Here is a 21,622-nt window from a genome sequence, read left to right as displayed (position 1 = left end):
CCATTTCCTCAGAAAGTGTTTTTTTGATGGTTTTAGAAGCACTAACACATTCATTTATTTCTTGTATTATATTTGTGGTTATTACAGACTTTAGTTCTGCACTTTATATTCTGTGCTTCAGCAAGACCAGACGCTATGGCCAGGATTTTATGGCCACTCCCGCCCGGCAGGGTATTATGGTCCCGCCAAACTGAATGGAGATTTAAATAGCTTGCTGCATCCGCCGGGTGGGAGACATGCTGCGGCGGGGCCATGAAATCCTGGCCTATGAGAAGTGGATCTTTCTAACATCAGGTACAGATTCTAATGGTACATTATTCATTGTCATCTTGCACAAACCCACAAGTATTTTTCACACTGAGACACACCAAGAAACTCTCATAACTCACGTTGATTATTAAGCAAAAATGCAGCATATGAAGAAACAGGTTAAAATTTAATTCCATTATGACATATTGCTACTCATAATATAATAACACTGTCCACTACTCGATCCTTGTTAACAGCCTAAATTCATTACATTGGTTCAAGTTAGCTGCCACTAAGCTTCCTCTTACAGGGTGTACATATCACAGTCAGGACCCTCCTCAGATCTGCTGACTTTCTCACCTCTCTCATTCATTTTCTCTGTCTCTCTCTGCCAGGCTTTTTCTCTCACTCATTTTCTCTCTTAGTCTGTATCTCTCTTTCTCTCTCTCTCTTTCACACACACACACACACTCATTCTTTCTCTAGGGGAATGTGTGGTGCCCATTTTCTATGTTCTATGTACTATGCTCAAAAAAGCATCCTCTCATTTCCGATGGGAAGTACACCAGATGCCATCTTGGTAAAGGGGTTAGTGCATGCACTCACACCAAACGACCACAAGAAGTATACAGAACAAACAGATCATGACGTCACTCAGTATGTGATGTTGAATTGACACTAACACCACCGTTGTGGTGTTCCTACACCCTCTCTTAACCTAGCACTGCTGAGCACAATATTAAATAGCATAAGGGATGCCCCACACTTGTCCCCCCACACACAAATGAGCACTCCTTAAAGGGACCATCAATCACTTACAGGTTAGTTGCTGGATTATTTCTTCTGGCTATTGGTGTGGAGATCTTTGTGGATCTCCACATCTTTGTGGAGTTTTCCTATTCTTGGCTGCAGTTTTAGTATTCTACCATGGTTGGTGCTGAAGTACTTTTCTGTTAATTTCAGTTACTGCTGAGTTTGTTGCTTCCAGGCGTGGCTTTCCCATGGGGCCTTCCCCGTGGAATTGAGCATGGCTGGGAGAATGAAGAGAGGCAAGAGACATAGAGCAGGAAGCTGCTAGAAGAGGGAGGAGGAGGAGAAGAGATCTCAGCAAGGGGCCATCTTCGCAGAGGGAACAATCTCATTGCTTGAACTTCACTAAGGACCAATGCTTGAGACATCCTCACTTCACTAATGAGGTCATAACTAAAATCTTTCAATATAAAATGCTGTTTGATAACTGATAAGATCAAGTGCCTCTGGTCATTTTACTAATTATAAGGTGCTACATAAAATGCAAATTGTTATTGGTGCCAATTGCTGCAGCTATAACAGCAATCTGAAAGCAGGGCTAGGACTGCATTGCCTGTGGCTGTCAAGGTGATTGTGCCTTGTAACTTTTATACATTTGGTTCCTCCAAGGCTGCTGCTGGAGATAAAAGCAACACTTCAAAGTTTGCAGTACACTGCTGAATACAAGAGAGACAGCTTCATTTCATTCCCAGTTTCTAGAGACAAGGAGGTGGAGTGAGCATGAGAGTTTGCACAGATTACAGACTTCCTCAAGGTGCAAGATGCCATTGCTTTGCATGTGTCTCATGTCAACTCAACCAGTTTCCTGAGCTGAAAGGGATTTCACTCACTCAGTACGCAGTTGCTGTATGACTACAGTTAGTGCTTCATGCAGATCATTGCCCATTGTCCTGTTGGCATTAATGGTTCCATCATTCTGTAACAGTCCTCTTCCCAGTTGCATTTGACCCACCACGGTGAGTCAAAGGGTGGTTACTGGGCGTCAGGGGTTATTCACTGATGATGTGGCTCATAACACCAGACCAGAACTCATGCACATGTACACAGCAGCACCTACATTGATAGCCTAGCTGCCACAAGGAACATTGGTGTCCTCTGGCAACATTTCCTCTGCTTTGATCAGTCTGAGGAGTGCTCCTGTACTTAGCTGCTCAAGATTTGTAGCAGTCTGCACCACCTGACTGGCAACAGCATGGCAGAGAGTCAGTGGTGGCAGGATGAATGAAGGCTGGAGTCAGTGCCACTCCCCTAGGGCACTTCCTCAACAATCCTATAGATTGATAGACTGCAGTGATGCCGTCTAAGTCTCTATGAACATTGATATTCGGAGCCACGAATGCAGCAGTCCGAGCTTCCACAGCAGCATCCAGACCTTTCGTGGAAGCTGCTTGTGCTATAATGAAAGCTGAGACATCGACCATCAGACACAGCAACATCCTGGGCTCCACAGGCATACTGATAGACACTATCTACACCAGACTGGAAAGGATGAGCTCCAAGCTCTGTGCAAAACTCTGCACCAAGTTGGTGCTGGATTTTTCCATCCCTCTTGACATTGTGCAGACTTTTCAGTGCACCAAACATTTGGGTGTGTACACCCATCTGTGTCCTTCTTTAGCCTGGTCCATCAAAGTCTTCAGCTGAGTTCTCTCAACATCATGACATCACCCTCCAGTGAGTTGGCACGTGTACCATCCTTTCTCTCCTACCCTGGCTCCTGCATACTTGTGCTCCATGTCTTAGCCTCTTAAGTTATGCACAGTATCTATTCTTGAGCTAGTGGCTTTGTGTATAAGATCGAGTGATGGTGCCTCTTCATCTTCACTATCTTCTTGCCCTGACCCCACTGGGAAAATTCCAGCTTTTATGTATTTGAAATGGATAAGAGACAAGAGTTGGATTTCAGTGAGAGGAAAGGAGAAAATAAGAAATGTGCGCTTTCCAGTGGGAAGAGATTGAGGGATGAGGGAGAAGTGGGATGAGACAAGGAAGATGATGTGTGCAGATACCCTCATCATCAATCTCCAGTGACCACTGCCTCAGTGATGCCCCTTCCTATGATGTCCAGCACTGTCTCCTCCATGGGAGTTTGAACATGCAGGTGCGCTTGTTTTCGTCCAGTTCATTGCTGTTATCTCAGGATAGACTCCAGCTTCTCCTGCAAGAGGGAGGGGAGTGTGTCAGAGAGTATCATGCAATCTGTTTGGGTGATGTGGCTGCCAGGGTTGAATGCAAACCAGTGTTTGCGAGTGGGTTAAGAGGATGAAGTAAAGCATATGAATGGTAGGGCTGAGTACTGCTTGATAAAGATGTTGGTAAGTGAGTGATGGGGATGTAATGAGTTGAGCAGCAGTTGGTACGATGTGCCATTTGAAGATGACCTTGACAACTCATGTGTGATTGTTAAACTTCTTCCTACCCTGCATCCATGCCCTTGGAGCAACATTCCTGGCACTGACCTTTACTGCTTTATCTTCCCACTGCCTCTGGAGCATCTGACCGGAGGATCTCCTGCCTCCCTGTGGATACAGGTCATCTCTTCTTCTTTCTGCCTCTTTCACCAGACCTCAAATTTGAAGTCACATGGTCAGCCATTTGTGAAGGTACAGTTTCAGTTATCAAATGACTCCCACCGCTTCCAGCAGCCATTATGAATGCCCTCTTTAGGTGGTGCAGGTTGCCTTTAAGTAACGCAGAATCGGGCTCCCTGCTGATACATGGACCAGTGAACAGTACTGGCTGTACATGGCAATGACATAAAGCAGTGGCAACTGAACTTAGCATGCTGCCTGCACTGTAATGAATGGACGTGGGTTCATTGTGTATCACAAATCACATGCCTGCTTTTCATCAGCCCCCTGCCCCCCACAACCCCACTGCGATCCCTATGCTCTTTCTATGGAGCTAGTCCAAAGCCTTTCTCTCTGTGCCTGCCTCTCTCTCTTTTGTCCAAATTCTTTTTCTCTCTAACCAGAGAGAAGAGGCCAGGATCTTCTTGTTGCATTAAGTGTCCTGATGGTGGGACTGAAAGTGTGTGAGAATTTCACTCAAAGATTGGACGATTGGCCACATTAGCCACTTAGATATTCATGATGAGGTTCCCGGCCTATTGTGTGGGCAGGGGTTTGCCCACACAATAGGCTGGGATACTCATCATGATACTAGGCTGACTGCCCTGTAGTTTCCTGCTTTCTGTCTCCCTCCCTTTTTGAATAAAGGAGTGACATTTGCTATTTTCCAATCTAATGAAACCTTCCCAAATCTGGGGAATTTTGGAAAATTAAAACCAATGCATCAACTTCTCACTAGCCACTTCTTTCAAAACCACAGGGTGAAGTCCACCCTGACCTGGGGATTTGTCAGTCCGCAGCCCCAACAATTTGTTCAATACCACTTCCCTGGTGATTGTAATTTTCCCGAGTTCCTCCCTCCCTTCCATTTCCTGATTTAGTTATTTCCAGGATGTTACTTGTGTCCTCTATAGTGAAGACTGAAGCAAGATACCTGTTTAATTCATCCGCCATCTCCCTACTTTCCATTATCAATTCCCCAGACCTATAAGACCAACGGTCACTTTGTTAATTCTTTTCTCATTTAAATATCATATAGAAACTCTTACTATCCTTCTTTATATTGCGAGCAAGCTTTCTCTTGTACTCTAATTCTTCCCTCCTTATTAATTGTTAAGACATTCTTTGCTGTTTTTTATATTCTTTCCAATCTTCTGACCTGCCACCCATCTTTGCATAATTATATGCTTTTTCTTAAAGTTTGATACTGTCTTTAACTTCTTGACTTAACCACAGATGGTGGACCCTCCCCTTGGAATTTTTCTTTCTCATTGAAATGTATATATTCTGTGCATTTTGAAATATCCCTTTAAATGTCTGCCACTGAACTTTTATTGACATATTCCTTAATCTCATTTGCCAGTTCACTCACTCTGTTTTCCTGCCTTCATAATTGCCCTTATTTATTTTTAAAATACTAGTCTTGGACACACTTGTTTCTTCTTCAAAATTAATGTAAAATTCAATCATATTATGATCATTGCTACCTAGGGGTGCCTTTACAATGAAGTCATCAATTAACCCTATCTCGTTGCTCAATACCAGGTCTAGGGTAGCCTGCTCTCCAGTTGGCTCCAGAACATGTTGATCTAATAAATTATACCAAAAACATTCTATGAACTCCTTGTCTACGCTGCCTTTGCACATCTGATTTTTCCAATCTATGGGCAGGATCTCCCCCCGCAATTGGGGGGGGTTGTGCGGGAAGCGGGTGCGAGCGGGTGGGTTCCCAATCGGCACCCCCGGTTGGGGGTGCGCCGCCATTTTATGTGGGCGGGCCAGGAATCTGCCAGGAAGTGCTATGCACTCCCTATACGCGGGGGGGGTGGGGGAATTCCCTGAGCCAGGAGTGTGCTCTTTCATGCATGCGCATGAAAGAACGCACAGATCTCCCTGAGGCAAAGTGCTGCCTCAGGGAGATCGGCTCAGGTTTGAAAGGTTCAATAAAGAAGGGGGAAAAAATTACTGACATGACCACTCATGTGCCACTGTCACATGAGCTGGGACATGTCAATTTCTTTTATTTAAACATTTTATCAAAATTTTAATACCTTCATGAAACCTCATCCCACCCATGGATGAGGTTTCATGTTTTTTAGAAGCCCACCTGGGCTCCCGGCCTGCCCACCAACGTTAAGGTTGGACGGGCAGGTCCATTAATCAGGTTAATTACTTTTTTAATGACCTTAATAGGCCATTGACAGTTCGGCTGCGCGTCCGCCAAACTGAAAATCTAAATCACAAGGGGAGACGTCGGGACGCATGCCCGACGTCACCCCGTGTCATTTTACGCATGTAATGGCTATCAGATCGTATTTATTTATTTCTGATTCAGTTCATTCACATGTTTTGCAGTCTCCTGCTGTGCTCAGTGAATTTAACCAATCTGACATTTTAGCTATAGAATTGATGGATGCATCTACTTTTCTTGTATAATTCCAGCACAGGAGAAACACAATCCTATGATGCCTTTACTGCAGCTTCCCAGGGAACAAGTGTGTTCCTGTGTTTTAACCAATTGTGACCCAAGTTTCACTATAATAATATCAAAATATGCATTAACCCCATGACCCTTTCATTGAAAATGGGCAAAAAATCTTGAAACTTGTACCTGATTGCTAAAACAGTGTAACAAAGAGAAGCAAAAGCTGGACATCAAAACAAATCCCACCCTGCTCCATCACAGAGTTACAATGTCACAACTAATTACACAGACACTCCATCACTAAGACACAATCTCATAACCAATCACATTCACTCTATCACTGAGTCACTCTCACTCACAGTTACTTCCTGTCATAGGATGTTACCTGATCACCCTGATTAGAACCATCAGAAAAGCCACTTCACTGCACCAAACCTCAACCTCTTGCAACCTTTTTTATTACTTTTTTAACCAGAGAACCATACATCTTTATGATTCATGTGGGATTCACAAGGGCGATCTGTATAACTTTGAACTCCTGTTTTGCATTCGAATCTTTACCACCTATACTACAGGCTGGAGTTGTTTGATGTAAATCAGGACTTGCTAATTGATAAATTTTCTAACGGCTGGCGTTGACATGAATGCAGTGCCATTGAAGTTGACCTCTTTCAGCATTGACTCTGAACTGAGCCTGCTACCGTGCCGTGTGTTGGCAGCTCCTCACTGGATCATTCAATGGAAAACAATGGAGTAATTTGTAAGATTGAAAATAGCAATGTTAAGTTAAATCTTCACCCTTATCAGCAAGGCTCTTTCTAAGTTCTATTAATAAATTTGCTGATTTATCCTCTCGCAGTCTCATTTAATCTTCCTTCTTTCCTCACTCCAGCCCAATCAAGATAAGCAGTTCCTTTTCTGTTTACTTAATCTGATTTTCTTCCCCTTGTCATAAAGTACTGGGTGTTGCTGAGAGATGGTTCAATAAACTGTGACAAACTGCCTCCTCACATCTTGAATAGCTAACCTCAAATCTCAATCGAAATGTTTGCAGTTAATTATTACAATTGTAGTGGAAAGGGTTTGCACTTAAACACTATAAAAGAGTTTGATCAGTTTAACTTAAAGCCACTGCAAAACAGACAAACTGCAGCTGTACATCCACAGAACTTGTCCCCAACTGTACTGACTGGGAAACCACAGGTAACATCTTTTGATATATTGCATGATGATTTTAGTCTGCAGAGTGCATACACTATTATTTCAAACTAGGTGTGAACGAATAATTTATAGCAGAAATCTAAAATCTTACAGGATGTTAGATGCAGCTTTTTATTTATTTACCTGCTTAATTCTCTACTGTTTGAAATTCTGAGTTTTTCTTCAAACAGCTCATTATAAATGTAATGCTGAGAGTACAAATTTCAACGTGATTGAGTAGTTTGGAGGAGGGTAAGGGAGGGTTCAGGGCCAGAGTTGGTATTGGGATGGGTGCAGGCACAGGGGAAGAGATGGCATGTGGAGGGAAATGGTAATAGGATCCAGAGTAACTCTGACCCGGAACCCTCCCTTATCCTCCCCCATGCTTTTGTTCGTTCCTGTGACCCACCAATGAGACCTTCTAATACCTGACCACGACTCTGGATCTGCCCCTTACTGAATACCACTTTCCTCTTTGACTGTGACTGTTCCCTCTGCCACCCAGCACCCTCAATTCAACCTTCAGGATCCCACCATTGATTGCACTGAACCGTTCATCCATCTTTGAATCCATGCTTGACCTGTCCACCCGAACCCCACCCTCTTTCAGGACCACCACAACCAAAATGTTAGTCCTTTCTCTCTTCTGCACCACCCTATACCAGAACACCAATCTTTGAACACCCACTGCCTTGTGCCAAAGAATTCAACATGAAAACCTGCCTCTCTTAGTCACAAGAGCGCAAGGTGAGCTGGTGCATGCCACCTTTTAGTCCTCGAGAACCGGGTGCCACAATATCCTTGTATGTCGCTGACTTTATCTTGAAGATAGGACTTAATGGGAAACTGTTTCAGGTTAATGAGTATTCATGGAATGCAAATATTTCGCAAGTAGGAACCTGCCACAGGCCAGAGTAATTTTCAACATGCCACAAAGATGCAGCTGAGTTTACCTCTGTATCTCAACCCACTGTTGAGAAATCAAAATTTCGCATCCTGCCTAATTCAGTCACCCTGCACGCCATGTTTGCCGCCCTTGTGGGCTCCATAAAAATTCCCCCTATAGCTTCAACTGAATGGGTCCTATCAATTTCTCACTTTTATTGAAAGTTTCCAGTTTAGCTTTGGAGACAGGTGAGAGATTGTTTGTACTATTTGTAGAGGGTAGAACAGTATTCTCTGCATCTTTCATGGTTCTGATTGTGGTTGGTTAATAAATAGTTTACAATTCAACTGTTTTGAAGAGGAATTAAATCCTCAAGCATTGTTAAACAATATTTAATCATTAAAACCACAAGAGTGATCTTCAGAAATGATTTGTGATGGGTACCCTTGCATTATTTGTTTATGAATCAATTCCACATTCAACAGTTATACATTTAATCAGCAGGACAAGGATTAAGATTTCCTGTTGATAGGAATAGTTCTTTTTCAGCTGTTGTTGAATTATTCCCTCAGCCAGTAATTTGCTTTCCAGTAATTCAATTGGAGGTGGTGAACCTGCTCAGATTGGAACCTGTCACAAGTCAACATGCATTCTGGGAACCAGCATTACATTGTAGCTCGACCAGCCTACTCTGAAGTCAGCTTCAAAGAACAAAATCAGCAAGTGGAGCGGTATCACAAACAAGCCCAGGACCATTTGAGGGCTTATTTTAGGTAAGTGACATGAATTAACTGTACTGTCTTACAAAGAGGTCAGCCCAATCCTATATCACTTCCAGGTCATCCTAACACCTGCACAAGAACACAGGAATTGTTAGATGGAAAAAGGACCAGGATTCATTGATCAATGGGAATCAGGGGGGAAACTCTTTGCTGCTTGGAGTCATACCTAGCACAAAGGAAGTTGGTTGTGGTTATTGGAGGTCAATCATCTCAGTTTCAGGACATCACTGCAGGAGTTCCTCAGGGTAGTGTCGTAGGCCCAACCATCTTCAGCTGCTTCATCAATGACCTTCCATCATAAGGTCAAAAGTGGGGATGTTCGCTGATGATTGCACAATGTTCAGCACCATTCGTGACTCCTCAGATACTGAAGCAGTCCATGTCCAAATGCAACAAGACCTGGACAATATCCAGGCACGGGCTGATAATTGGCAAGTCATGTTTGTGCCAGACAAGTACCAGGCATTGACCATCTCCAACAAGAGAGAATCTAACCATCGCCCCCTTGACATTCAATTGCATTACCATTGCTGAATCCCCACTATCAACATTCTGGGAGTTACCATTGACCAGAAACTGAACTGGGCTAGCCATTTAAATACTATGGCTACAACAGGTCAGAGGCTAGGAATCCTGCGATGAGTAACTCACCTCCTGACTCGCCAAAGCTGTCTACCATCTACAAGGCACAAGTCAGGAGTGTGATGGAATACTGTCCTCTTGCCTGGATGAGCGCAGCTCCAACAACACTCAAGTAGCTCAAACCATCCAGGACAAAGCAACCCACTTAATTGGCACCTCATCCACAAACATTCACTCCCTCCACCACCGATGAACAGTGGCAGCAGTGTGTAGCATCTACAAGATGCACTGTAGAAACTCAACAGGGCTACTTTGACAGCACCTTCCAAACCCATGAGCACTACCATCCAGAAAGACAAGGGCAGCAGACACATGGGAACACCACCACCTGTTACAGCTTGCAAAGGTCCCGCCCCTGGTTAGATCACATGTAGATCTCGTTTTCCTCAGTGCAGCCTATCTGCTGCCAATTTAGACAGATTCCTGGAAGTGTCATTACATGACCTCCTGACCCAACATTCTCACCATTAGTCCCTCTGACATGCTCATCTGAGGGTTTGATATCATCCACTGTCCCACACTCAGTTTTGAAAAAGAGGGAACTGCTACAATATTATTAATTTGGAACACTTTGCTATAATGGTTTACAGCATTGTGATACTGAATTGGTTAGTCTGTATTGCATAGATGAAACATCATATACTTCATGTTCATATAACCACAAACTTGCAACAGATGATGACTGAATGTGACAATTTACTTCCGGTCAAAGACAATGTGAAGTGTGTGATGAGTAACAAGATTGTACATGGGAACGGGAAATCACAAAATGTAATCCACTTTTTCTGAAGATTTGGTAAGTGGCAATGGCAGATGGCAATGAAGAAAAATCCCCGTTATTGTTACTTGCACTTACTGCATCAGGACTGTTCATCATAGTTAAAGCTTCAGCAAACTTTATTAAAAGTAGACTGAGATATAATTAGTGTAATAATCCATACATAACCACATTAAAAGCTTCTGCAAGCATACTCAATGGGCCAAAGGGCCTTTTTCTGTGCTGTAGACCTCTATGACTCTAAGATCTTCCTCAGAGTCACTTTCAAGTTATTGAACTGGAATTTTAACAGCAAGAACAGTGTTTTAACACTTCAGACACTGTTGGAAATACAGCTGATTGATAAGACAGAAATTTTGCATAAAGTATTTATTTTATAAAGGAAAATAAAAAGTGTACAAGGATTTTAAAATTGAGGCAGTGCTGGACCTGAAGCTAGTGTAGGTCACCAAACAGGGGTGATGGATGAACTGAAGTACAAAGATACATGAAGGAAGTAGAATCTAATAATGTTTTTCTCAATGCAATAAGCAGCTTGCTTCTGCTTTTTGTGTAATTTTTTGTCCTCTTGTGATCCTTGTGGTAGGACAGTTGCATAGACACTGATCCCTGAAAGTGTCCATCTCTTACATGGCACCAGGAGACTGAGTTTCATCAGACGAGGAGACTTTGGGGACCATCACAGGCACACCCCACACATCACTGCCAGGCACAGACTGCCAACAGTCTGCTGGGGGGACCTTGCAATTGAGCTGAGGGCAGTGAGGGTGATTGTACCTCTGGATTACACCTGAGCAGAGCCTGCTGCTCAGCACAGAGTGAGAACTGGACAAGGAGTCTTCCTGTCTGGATACCTCACTGCCTTAACCAAAATGTAGTGGTTAAAGTTAATAAACAGCGGCCAGATCTGTTAACCACTCAGTTTATATTTCAAATGTGAAGAAGAAAATGTCTTACTTGCAGTGACGCAGATTTATTTAATAAAAAACTTGCCCAAAAAGTGGATTAACCAAAGAACTACCACAAAACTAACTCAGGATGGAGAATCTGAAAGTGAATCTAACAAGATTTAAAAATGGTTTCAATGATATTACTGACCGTACACAATGTAATATTGCACAGCTCATTTCTTGGTCATCTAAGAGGCTGTCTCTCTTTCAGATGTTCAACTGCAAAGGCAAAGAGGATCTTTTACACGTTCCTTCCCATCGCATCTTGGCTGCCAGGGTATAATGTGAAAGAATGTCTTCCTAACGATATCGTGTCTGGTGTTAGTACTGGGCTTGTGAGTGTTCTACAAGGTACTACCTGCTACAAATCAGCCCGATATAATTCAGTCAAGTATAAGCATTGGTGCAGAAAATAATATTTTTATACTATGTTCTCAAAATCCAGGTCTGTATTTTCCAGCCCAATTAGAAAGGTAATGGTAAAGGGTTAAATTCCTCTCAATGTTCAGTTAGTTTTAGTGATATCATAAACTGATAGGTGATGGCCTTCAAGGATCCACAAATTGTTCTTTGTGTTATCTTTTCAATATCAAGGTTTCAAAGATCATCTTGCTTTAAGTAAAAAACATCAAACAATGAATATTGGATGACAGCAATAAAGTTAAATTGATATGAAACTTCCTGAGTTATCTTTAGCCAGTCTATAATTAGGTTTATTCATAGAATCATGGAATCACATGCTACAGAAGGAGGTACTTACTGACATTGTGAGGATAGAGCGAGTGTGGGTGTCACATTGTCTCTGATTTGTCAAAATGCTTATCCAATCCTCTATTGGAGGAGACACAAGTTTTTAAATATTGAGAAGACCATTGGTCCCCGCTAAAACTCTGCTCCCTAGCCACCGACTCCATCCCTTCTGCTTGACCATTGTCTGAGGCTGAAGCAGACTGTTCATAACCTTGGCATGCTATTTGACCTTGTTGGACTACCAACGCATAACTACCGCCTCATCAAGGCTGCCTATTTCCACTTCTGTAACATTGTCTGATTTTGCCCTGCCTCAGCTCATCTACTGCTGAAACCTTCACCTGTGTCTTTCTTACCTCCAGACTTGACCATTCTAACATACTCCTGGCTGATCTCCCACATTCTAACCTCCATAAACTTGAATACATCCAAATCTCTGCTGCCCATATTCTAACTTGTACCAGTTCAGTTCATCCATCACCCCTGTGACCTACATTGGCTTGGTGACCTACATTGGCTTCAGGTCCAGCACTGCCTCAGTTTAAAAATACTCATCCTTGTTTATAAACTGCTTCATGGTCTTGCTCCTCCCTATCTCTGTAACCTCCTCCAACTCGCAATCCTTCTGAGCTGTCTGCGTTCTCCAATTCTGGCCTCTCACACATCCCCAATTTTAATTGCTGCAGCATTGGCAGCCTAGGCCCTAAAGTGTGGAATTCCCTCCCTAAATCTTTTCTCCTCTCTACCTTTCTTTCCTACTAAAACCCACATCTATGACCAAGCACATGATCACCTGTTCTAAAGTTTCATTATGTGGCTCAGTGCTCTGTGAAGCACCTTGGGATGTTTTACTATGTTAAAGGCACTTTATAAATTCATGTGGTCATTGTTCATGGATCAGGTTAGGGTATCCTTTGTTGACAGCAGTTTGGACAAAGTGCTCATGTTAACAGCATGATATTTAAATCTGTTTATGTAATATTCTTTTTCTTAGAGCAAGGGGCATAATTTTAAAATTAGGGCCAAGCCATTTAGAGGTGGTTGTGAAGAGTATTCACACAAAGGGTAGTGGAATTCTGGAACTTTCTCCACCAAAAAGCTCTTGAGGCTGGGGGTCAACTGAAAGTCTCAGTGCAGAGGTTGATTGATTTTTGTTCAGCTTGGGTAATAAGGCTATGAAACCAAGGTGGACACTTGAACTTAAGATGGGGACCAAAAAAGATCTAAGTAAATAATGGGACATCATCCAAGGACTTGAATCACCCCCTCCTGTTCTATATGTCCCCTGTCTTTACTGACTCCTTGTTTTCCATTCAGTTTGTGTTGTTTGTAAACAGCAATGTGTTAACATAAAAATAGTACTGCACTATTCTGTAAATTTGATCAGTACAAATTCCTTCATTTTAACCCTTGCCTGGACAGACAGAAGAGGCAGCTTGACCACATTGACTGTGGCCTGACCCTTGTGATCCCAAGGTGCTCCCATTAATTCAACCCAACCCCATTGACATCAGCCCAAACTTACCAACCTGTGCCCAACCCCAACAGCCCTCACCCACCCCTACCAAAATGTACCCACCCCTACCAACCTGTACCCAACCCTAACAGCCCGTACCCACCCCTACCAACCTGTACACAATCCAAACAACCCGTACCCACCCCTACCAACCTGTACACAACCCTGCCAAAATGTACCCACCCCTACCAACCTGTACCCAACCCTAACAGCCTGTACCCACCCCTACCAACCTGTACACAATCCCAACAACCCGTACTCACCCCAACCAACCTGTACACAACCCTGCCAAAATGTACCCACCCCTACCAAACTGTACCAACCTCAACAACCCATACCCATCCCTACTAACCTGTATACAACCTTACCAAATCATACCCACCCCTACCAACCTGTACCCAACCCCACCAACCAGCACCCACCCCTACCAACCTATACACAACCCCAACAACCCGTACCCATCCCTACCAACCCGTACCAAATGCTACTAACCTGTACCCAATGCTACCAACCCATACTCCACCTTATCAACTTGTACCCAACCCTACAAAACCTGTACCCAAACCTACCAACCTGTACCCAATGCTACCAACCCGTACCCCACCCAATCAACCCGTACTAAACCCTACCAACCCATATCAAATGCTACCAACCTGTACCCAATGCTACTAACCCATACCGAACCCGTACCCAACCCGTAACCGACCTTACCAAACTGTACCCAATGCTACCAACCCGTACCGCAGCCAGTCAACCCGTACCTAACCCTACCAACCTGTACCCAACCCTACAAACCCATACCCAATCCTACCAAACCGTACACACCCCTATCAACGCAAACCAAACCCTATCAACCTGTACACAACCCTGTCAAACCGTACCCCAGCCTTTCAACACAAACCCAACCCCATCAACCCAAACGCAACCCTACTAACCCAGGCCCAACCTTCAACCAAAACCCAAACCTATCAATCCACACCCATCCCAAACCCAACCCTATCAACTCATACCCAACCCTACCAACCCACACCCAACCCTATCAACCTGTATCTAACCCGTACACAACCCAATCAACACAAACCCAACCCTACTGACCCAAACCCAGCCCTACAGACGTGTACCCAGCCCTACCCACCCGTACCCAATGCTACCAACCCATACCCGGCCCTACCGACGCGTATCCAACCTTACTAACCCGTACCCAGCCCTACCAACATGTACCCAGCCCTATCAGCTCATACCCAAACCTACCAATCCTACACAACCCTACCTCCTTGTACCCAATACGATCAACCCAAACCCAAATCCATCAACTCAAATCCAAACTTACCGACCTGTACCCAGCCCTACCGACCCGTACCCAGCCCTACCGACCCGTACCCAGCCCTACCGACCCGTACCCAAACCTATCAAACTACACCCAACCTACCAACCCGTACTCAGCCCGACCAACCTGCACCCATGCTTACGAACATGCACCCAAAGCTATCAAACCGTATCCAACCCCACCAAATCATCCCCAACCCTATCAACCCAAACCCAAACCTATCAATCTGTACCCAGCCCTACCAACCCGTACCCAGCCCTACCAAACCATACCCAACCCTATCAAACTGTACTCAGTCCTACAAACTTGTATCACGCCTATCAACCTGTACCCAAACCGTACCCAAACACAACCCTATCAACTTAAACCCAACCCTATCAACCCGAACCCAAACCTAACATCTCAAACACAATGCTAACAACACAAACCCAAGCCAATCCCCCAATCCCAACTTTGTCAACTCAACCCAACCATATCAACCCAAAGCCAATCCTATCAACACAAACCACAACCCTAAGAAGCCAAACCCATCCGAATTAACCCAAGCCCAACCCCATCAACGCAAACCCAACCTATCAACCCATCCCAACCCTGTCAACCCCTACCCAACCATATCAACCTGTAGCAACCATATCAAAGTATACCCAATACTATCAACCCAACCCAAAGATATCAACCCAAATCCAATCCTATCAACACAAATGCAACCCTAAGAAGCCAAACTCTATCCTATCAACCAAAGACATACCCTATCAATGCAAACTCAACCATATCAAATGAAACTCAACCCCAACATCCCTATAAAACTGTACACAACCCTAACAACCCAAACCCAACCCTATCAAACCAAACCCAACCCTATCAAACCAAACCCAACCCTATCAAACCAAACCCAACCATAACAAACCAAACCCTATCAAACCAAACCAAACTCTATCAAACCAAACCCAACCGTATCAAACCAAACCAAACCCAACGCTAACAACGCAAAGCCAAGCCTATCTACGCAATCCCAACCCTATCAACCCAAACCCAGCTCTATCAACACAAACGCAACGCTAAGAAGCCAAAGCGAACCTTATCAATCAAACCCAACCCCATCAATGCAAACCCAACCCAATCAACCCAAACTGAACCCTATTAACCCACACCGAACCCAGCAACACAAACCCAACCCTATCAAACAAATACCAACCCTACCAAAACAAACCAAATTCTATCAACCCAACCCTATCAATCCAAACCCAACCCTAACAACCCAAACTCAAGCCTATCAAACCAAACCCAACGCTTTCAACCTGTACCCACCCCTATCAACCCAAACCCAACCCTATCAAACCAACACCGACCCTATCAAACCAGATCCAACACTATCAACCCAAACCAAACCCTATCAACAGAACCTCAACCCTATCAAACTGTACCCACTACTATGCTATCAAACCAAACCCAACCCTATCAAAACAACTTGAACCCTATCAACCCAAACGCGAACCCTATCAACCCAAACGCAAACCTATCAACCCAAAGACAACCCTAACAACCCAAACCAAACCCCACCAACTCAAACCCAAACCAATCAACCCAAACCCAACTCTAACAACACAAGCCCAGCCTGATCAACCCAAACCCAACCCTAAGAACCCACACCCAACCCTATCAACCCAAAGCCAAACCCAACCCAAACCCAAACCCAACCGTATCAAACCAAACCCAACTGTATCAAACCAAACCTAACACTATCAACCCAAACCCAACCCTAACAACACATATACCACCCTATCAACCCACACCCAGCCCTGTCAACCCATGCCCAACCCATTCAACCTGTACCCAAACCTATAAATCTATACCCAATGATATCAAATCAAACCCAACTATAACAAACCAAACCAAACCCTACCAACCAAAGTCAACCCTAACAACCCAACATAAACTCAACCCTATCAAACTGTACCCACTACTATGCTATCAAACCAAACCCAACCCTAACAAACCAAAATGAACACTATCAACCCAAACCCAAACCTATCAACCCAAACCCAACCCTAACAACCCATACACCCCTGTCAACCCATACCCAACCATATCAACCAAACCCAAGCCTATCAACCCAAACACAACCCTAACACAAGTCCAGCCTTATCAACCCAAACCCAACCCTAACAACTCACACACCCCTATCAAGCCATACCCAACTATATCAACCAAACCCAAACCTATCAACCCAAACACAACCCTAACAACACAAGCCCAGCCTTATCAACCCAAACCCAACCCTAACAACTCACACATCCCTATCAACCCATACCCAGCTATATCAAGCAAACCCAAACCTATCAACCCAAACACAACCCTAACAATACAAGCCCAGCCTTATCAACCCAAACCCAACCCTAACAACCCACACACCCCTGTCAACCCATACCCAACCATATCAACCAAACCCAACACTATCAACCCAAACACAACCCTAACAACATAAACCTGATCCTATCAACCCACACTGAAGCCACCAATAAATAAACCAACCCTACCAACCCAATCCCAGCCCTGTCAAACTGTACACAACCCGATCAACCTGTGCCCAACCCTATCAACGTATACCCATTGCTATCAACCCAAACCCAACCCTATCAACGTATACCCATTGCTATCAACCCAAACCCAACCCTATCAACCCAAACCCAACCCTATCAACCCAAACCCAACCCTATCAACCCAAACCCAACCCTATCGACCAAATCCCAACCCTATCGACCAAATCCCAACCCTATCGACCAAATCCCAACCCTATCGACCAAATCCCAACCCTATCGACCAAATCCCAACCCTATCGACCAAATCCCAACCCTATCGACCAAATCCCAACCCTATCGACCAAATCCCAACCCTATCGACCAAATCCCAACCCTATCGACCAAATCCCAACCCTATCGACCAAATCCCAACCCTATCGACCAAATCCCAACCCTATCGACCAAATCCCAACCCTATCGACCAAATCCCAACCCTATCGACCAAATCCCAACCCTATCGACCAAATCCCAACCCTATCGACCAAATCCCAACCCTAACAACTCAACCCCAAACCTATCAACTCAAACCCAACCCTATCAACCTGCACCAAAACCTCCCAGCCCATACCCATCCATACCAACTCATACCCATCCCTACCAACACGTATACAGCCCTATCAACACAAACCCAACTCCAGTGACCCAAACCCAGTCCTATCGACTCGTACCCAGCCCTACCAAGGTGTACCCAACCCTACCAAATCGTACCCAAAACTACAAACCCATACCCACCCTTACCAAGCCTGACCCAACCCTACAAACCTGTACCTAACCCTATCAACACAAGCCCAACCCTAATAACCCACACCCAACCCAGTCAACCCCAACCCAATGCTATCAATCCAAACCCAACCTAATGCTATTGATCCAAACCCAACCCTAACAGCACAAGCTCAACCCTATCAAGCCAAGCCCAACCCTATCAATCCATACCCATCCCTATCAACCCACACCCAACCCTAACAACCCAAACCCAACTCTATCAACCCATACCCAATCCTATCAACCAAACCCAACACAAACCCAACCCTACCAACCCAATCAAACCAAACCCATCCCTATCAGCCCACACCCAACCCTAACAACCCAAGCCCAACCCTATCAACTCGTACCTAAACCCACAAACCCTACCAGCCCATACCCATCTCTACCAACCTGTACATGACCCTATCAATACAAACTCAACCCCATCGACCCAAACCCAGCGCTACCTACTCATACCCAGCCATACCAAGCTGTACCCAACCCTACCAATCTGTACGCAATCCACCAAATCATACCCAGCACTTCAAACCTCTACCCATCCCTACCAACCCATATCCAACCCTACCAAACTGTACCCAAACCTACCAACCCATACCCACATCTACCAATTCTGACCCAACCCTACGAACCCGTACCCACCCCTATCAACCCGTACCCACCCCTATTAACCAAAGCCCAAGCCAAGCAACCCGGACCCAACCCTACCAAACCGTGCTCAATCCGACCAAACCGTACCCAAGATTACAAACATGTACCCAGCTCCACAATCCCGTACCAAATCCTACCAAACTGTACCAACCCTTATCAACCCGTACCCACCACTATCAACCCAAACCCAACCCTATCAACCCGTACCCAAACATGTCAAATTGTACACCAGCTATTCGATGCAATCCAACCATATCAACTCAAACCTCATTGTATCAAGCCAAACCCAACCCCATCAAGCCAAATTGAACCCTACTAATCCAGGCCCAAACTTCAAAGCAAACCCAACCTTATTAACCCAAACGCAAACCTGTGAATGCAAACCTAACCCCCTCAAACCAAACCCAACCCAATCAATACAAACCCAACCCCATCAACCCAAATCCAGCCCTATCAACACACTCCCAATCGTATCAACCAGACCCAACCCTACCCACCCAAACCCAACCCAATCAACCAAACCCAACCATATCCACCCAAACCCAACCCAATCAACTCAAACCCAACTCTAACAACCCCAACCGAATACTATCGACCGAAACCAACCCCATTAACCCAGACCTACCACCATCACCCAAACTGACCCTCATCAACCCAACCCCAACCCTATCAACCAAACACAACCCTATCAAACCAAACCCAACCCTATCAACCCACACCGAACCCACCAACACAAAACCAACACTATCAACCTAATCCCAACCCTGTCAACCTGTACACAACCCTATCAACATATACCCAATGCTTGCAACCCAAACCCAACTATAGCAACACAAACCCAACCCCAAGAAGCCAAACCCAACACTATCAACCAAAAGCCAACCCCATCAACCCAAACCAAACCCTATCAGCCCAATCCCAACTACATCAACCTGCACCAAACACTTTCAATTGAAACCCAACCTTAGCAACCCAATCCCATCAACCCAATCCCAACTCTATTGACCTAAACACAACCCTATCAATGCACATCCAAACCTAACAACCCAAACCCAACCCTATCAACCCGTAACCAACCCTGTGAAACCACACCCCAGCCTTTCAATGCAAATAGAGCTCTATCAACCAAAAGCCAACCTCATCAACCCAAACCCAGCCCTATCAACCCAAACCCAACTCTATTAACCCAGACCCAACCTTCAACCCACACCTAAACCTGTCAACACAAACCCAACCCTCTGAACCCAAACCCAACCCAATCAACCAAAAACCAACCCTAACAACACAAACAAAACTCAATCAACCCAATCCCAAACCTATCAACCCAAACACAACCCTATCAAACCAAACCCAACCCTATCAACCCACACCGAACCCACCAACACAAAACCAAAACTATCAACCTAATCCCAACCCTGTCAACCATTACACAACCCTATCAACCTGGACCCAACCCTATCAACGTATACCCAATGCTGGCAACCCAAACCCAACTATAGCAACACAAACCCAACTCCAGTAGCCAAACCCAACACTATCAACCAAAAGCCAACCCCATCAACCCAAACCAAATCCTATCAGCCCAATCCCAACTACATCAACCTGCACCAAACCCTTTCAATCGAAACCCAACCCTATCAACCCAATCCCAAATCTATCAACTCAAACCCAAATCTATCAACTCAAACCCATACCTATCAACCCAATCCCAACTCTATCAACCCAAACACAACCCTATCAACGCACATCAAAACCTAACAACCCAAATCCAACCCTATCAACCCATAACCAACCCTGTGAAACCACACCCCAGCCTTTCAATGCAAATAGAGCTCTATCAACCAAAAGCCAACCCCATCAACCCAAACCCAACTCTATTAACCCAGACCCAACCTTCAACCCATACCTAACCCTGTCAACACAAACCCAACCCTCTGAACCCAAACCCAACCCAATCAACCCAAAACCAACCGTAACAACACAAACTCAAACCCATACCTACCAACCTAAACACAACCCTATGAACACACATCCAAACCTAACAACCCAAACCCAACCCTATCAACCCATAACCAACGCTGTGAAACTATATACCAGTCTTTCAATGCAAATCGAGCTCTATCAACCAAAAGCCAACCCCATCAACCCAAACCTAACCGCATCAATCCAATCCCAACTCTATTAACCCACACCGAACCTTCAATCCACATCTAACCCTGTCAACACAAACCCAAATCTCTGGAGCCAAACCCGACTCAATCAACCCAAAACCACCTCTATCAATTGAAACCCAACCCTATCAACCCACAATCAACCCTAACAACCCAAACCCAACCCTGTCAACTCCAACAGAACCCTAACAACACAAACCCCACCCTATCAACTCAAACTGAACCCTAGCAACACAAACCCAGCTGTATCAACCCGTACCCAACCCTATCAACACACACCCAACCTGATCAACCCCTACCCAATCCTATCAAACCCAATCCAACACTATCAATCCAAACCCAACCCTAACAACACAAGCTCAACCGTATCAAGCCAAACCCAATGCTATCAATCCATACCCATCCTTATCAACCCTCACCCAACCCTAACAACCCAAACCCAACCCTATCAAGCCGTACCCAAATCTACCAACCCATATCAAACCCTACCAACGCATACCCATCCCTACCAACCTGTACACAACCCAATGAACACAAACCCAACCCCAGTGACACAAATCGAGCCCTACGAAGC

At 44.7% G+C, this 21,622-nt stretch overlaps 1 protein-coding gene across 1 annotated transcript in view; it reads left to right on the top strand.

Annotated features, from left to right (window-relative positions):
• Positions 1 to 8,785: 8,785 nt before the first annotated feature.
• LOC144673852 (chloride anion exchanger-like) overlaps positions 8,786 to 21,622 on the top strand; it is a 93,391-nt gene continuing 80,554 nt past the window's right edge. Inside the window, exons 1-2 of the mRNA XM_078535491.1 lie at positions 8,786 to 8,913; positions 11,504 to 11,643. Coding sequence (XP_078391617.1) covers positions 8,786 to 8,913; positions 11,504 to 11,643 — 268 coding nt within the window. The remainder of the gene's footprint in view (positions 8,914 to 11,503; positions 11,644 to 21,622) is intronic.

This window comes from Cetorhinus maximus, unplaced genomic scaffold (assembly GCF_964194155.1).
Source record: "Cetorhinus maximus unplaced genomic scaffold, sCetMax3.hap1.1 HAP1_SCAFFOLD_491, whole genome shotgun sequence".
Taxonomy (NCBI): Eukaryota; Metazoa; Chordata; class Chondrichthyes; order Lamniformes; family Cetorhinidae; genus Cetorhinus; species Cetorhinus maximus.
This window is presented reverse-complemented; position numbering and strand designations above follow the sequence as displayed.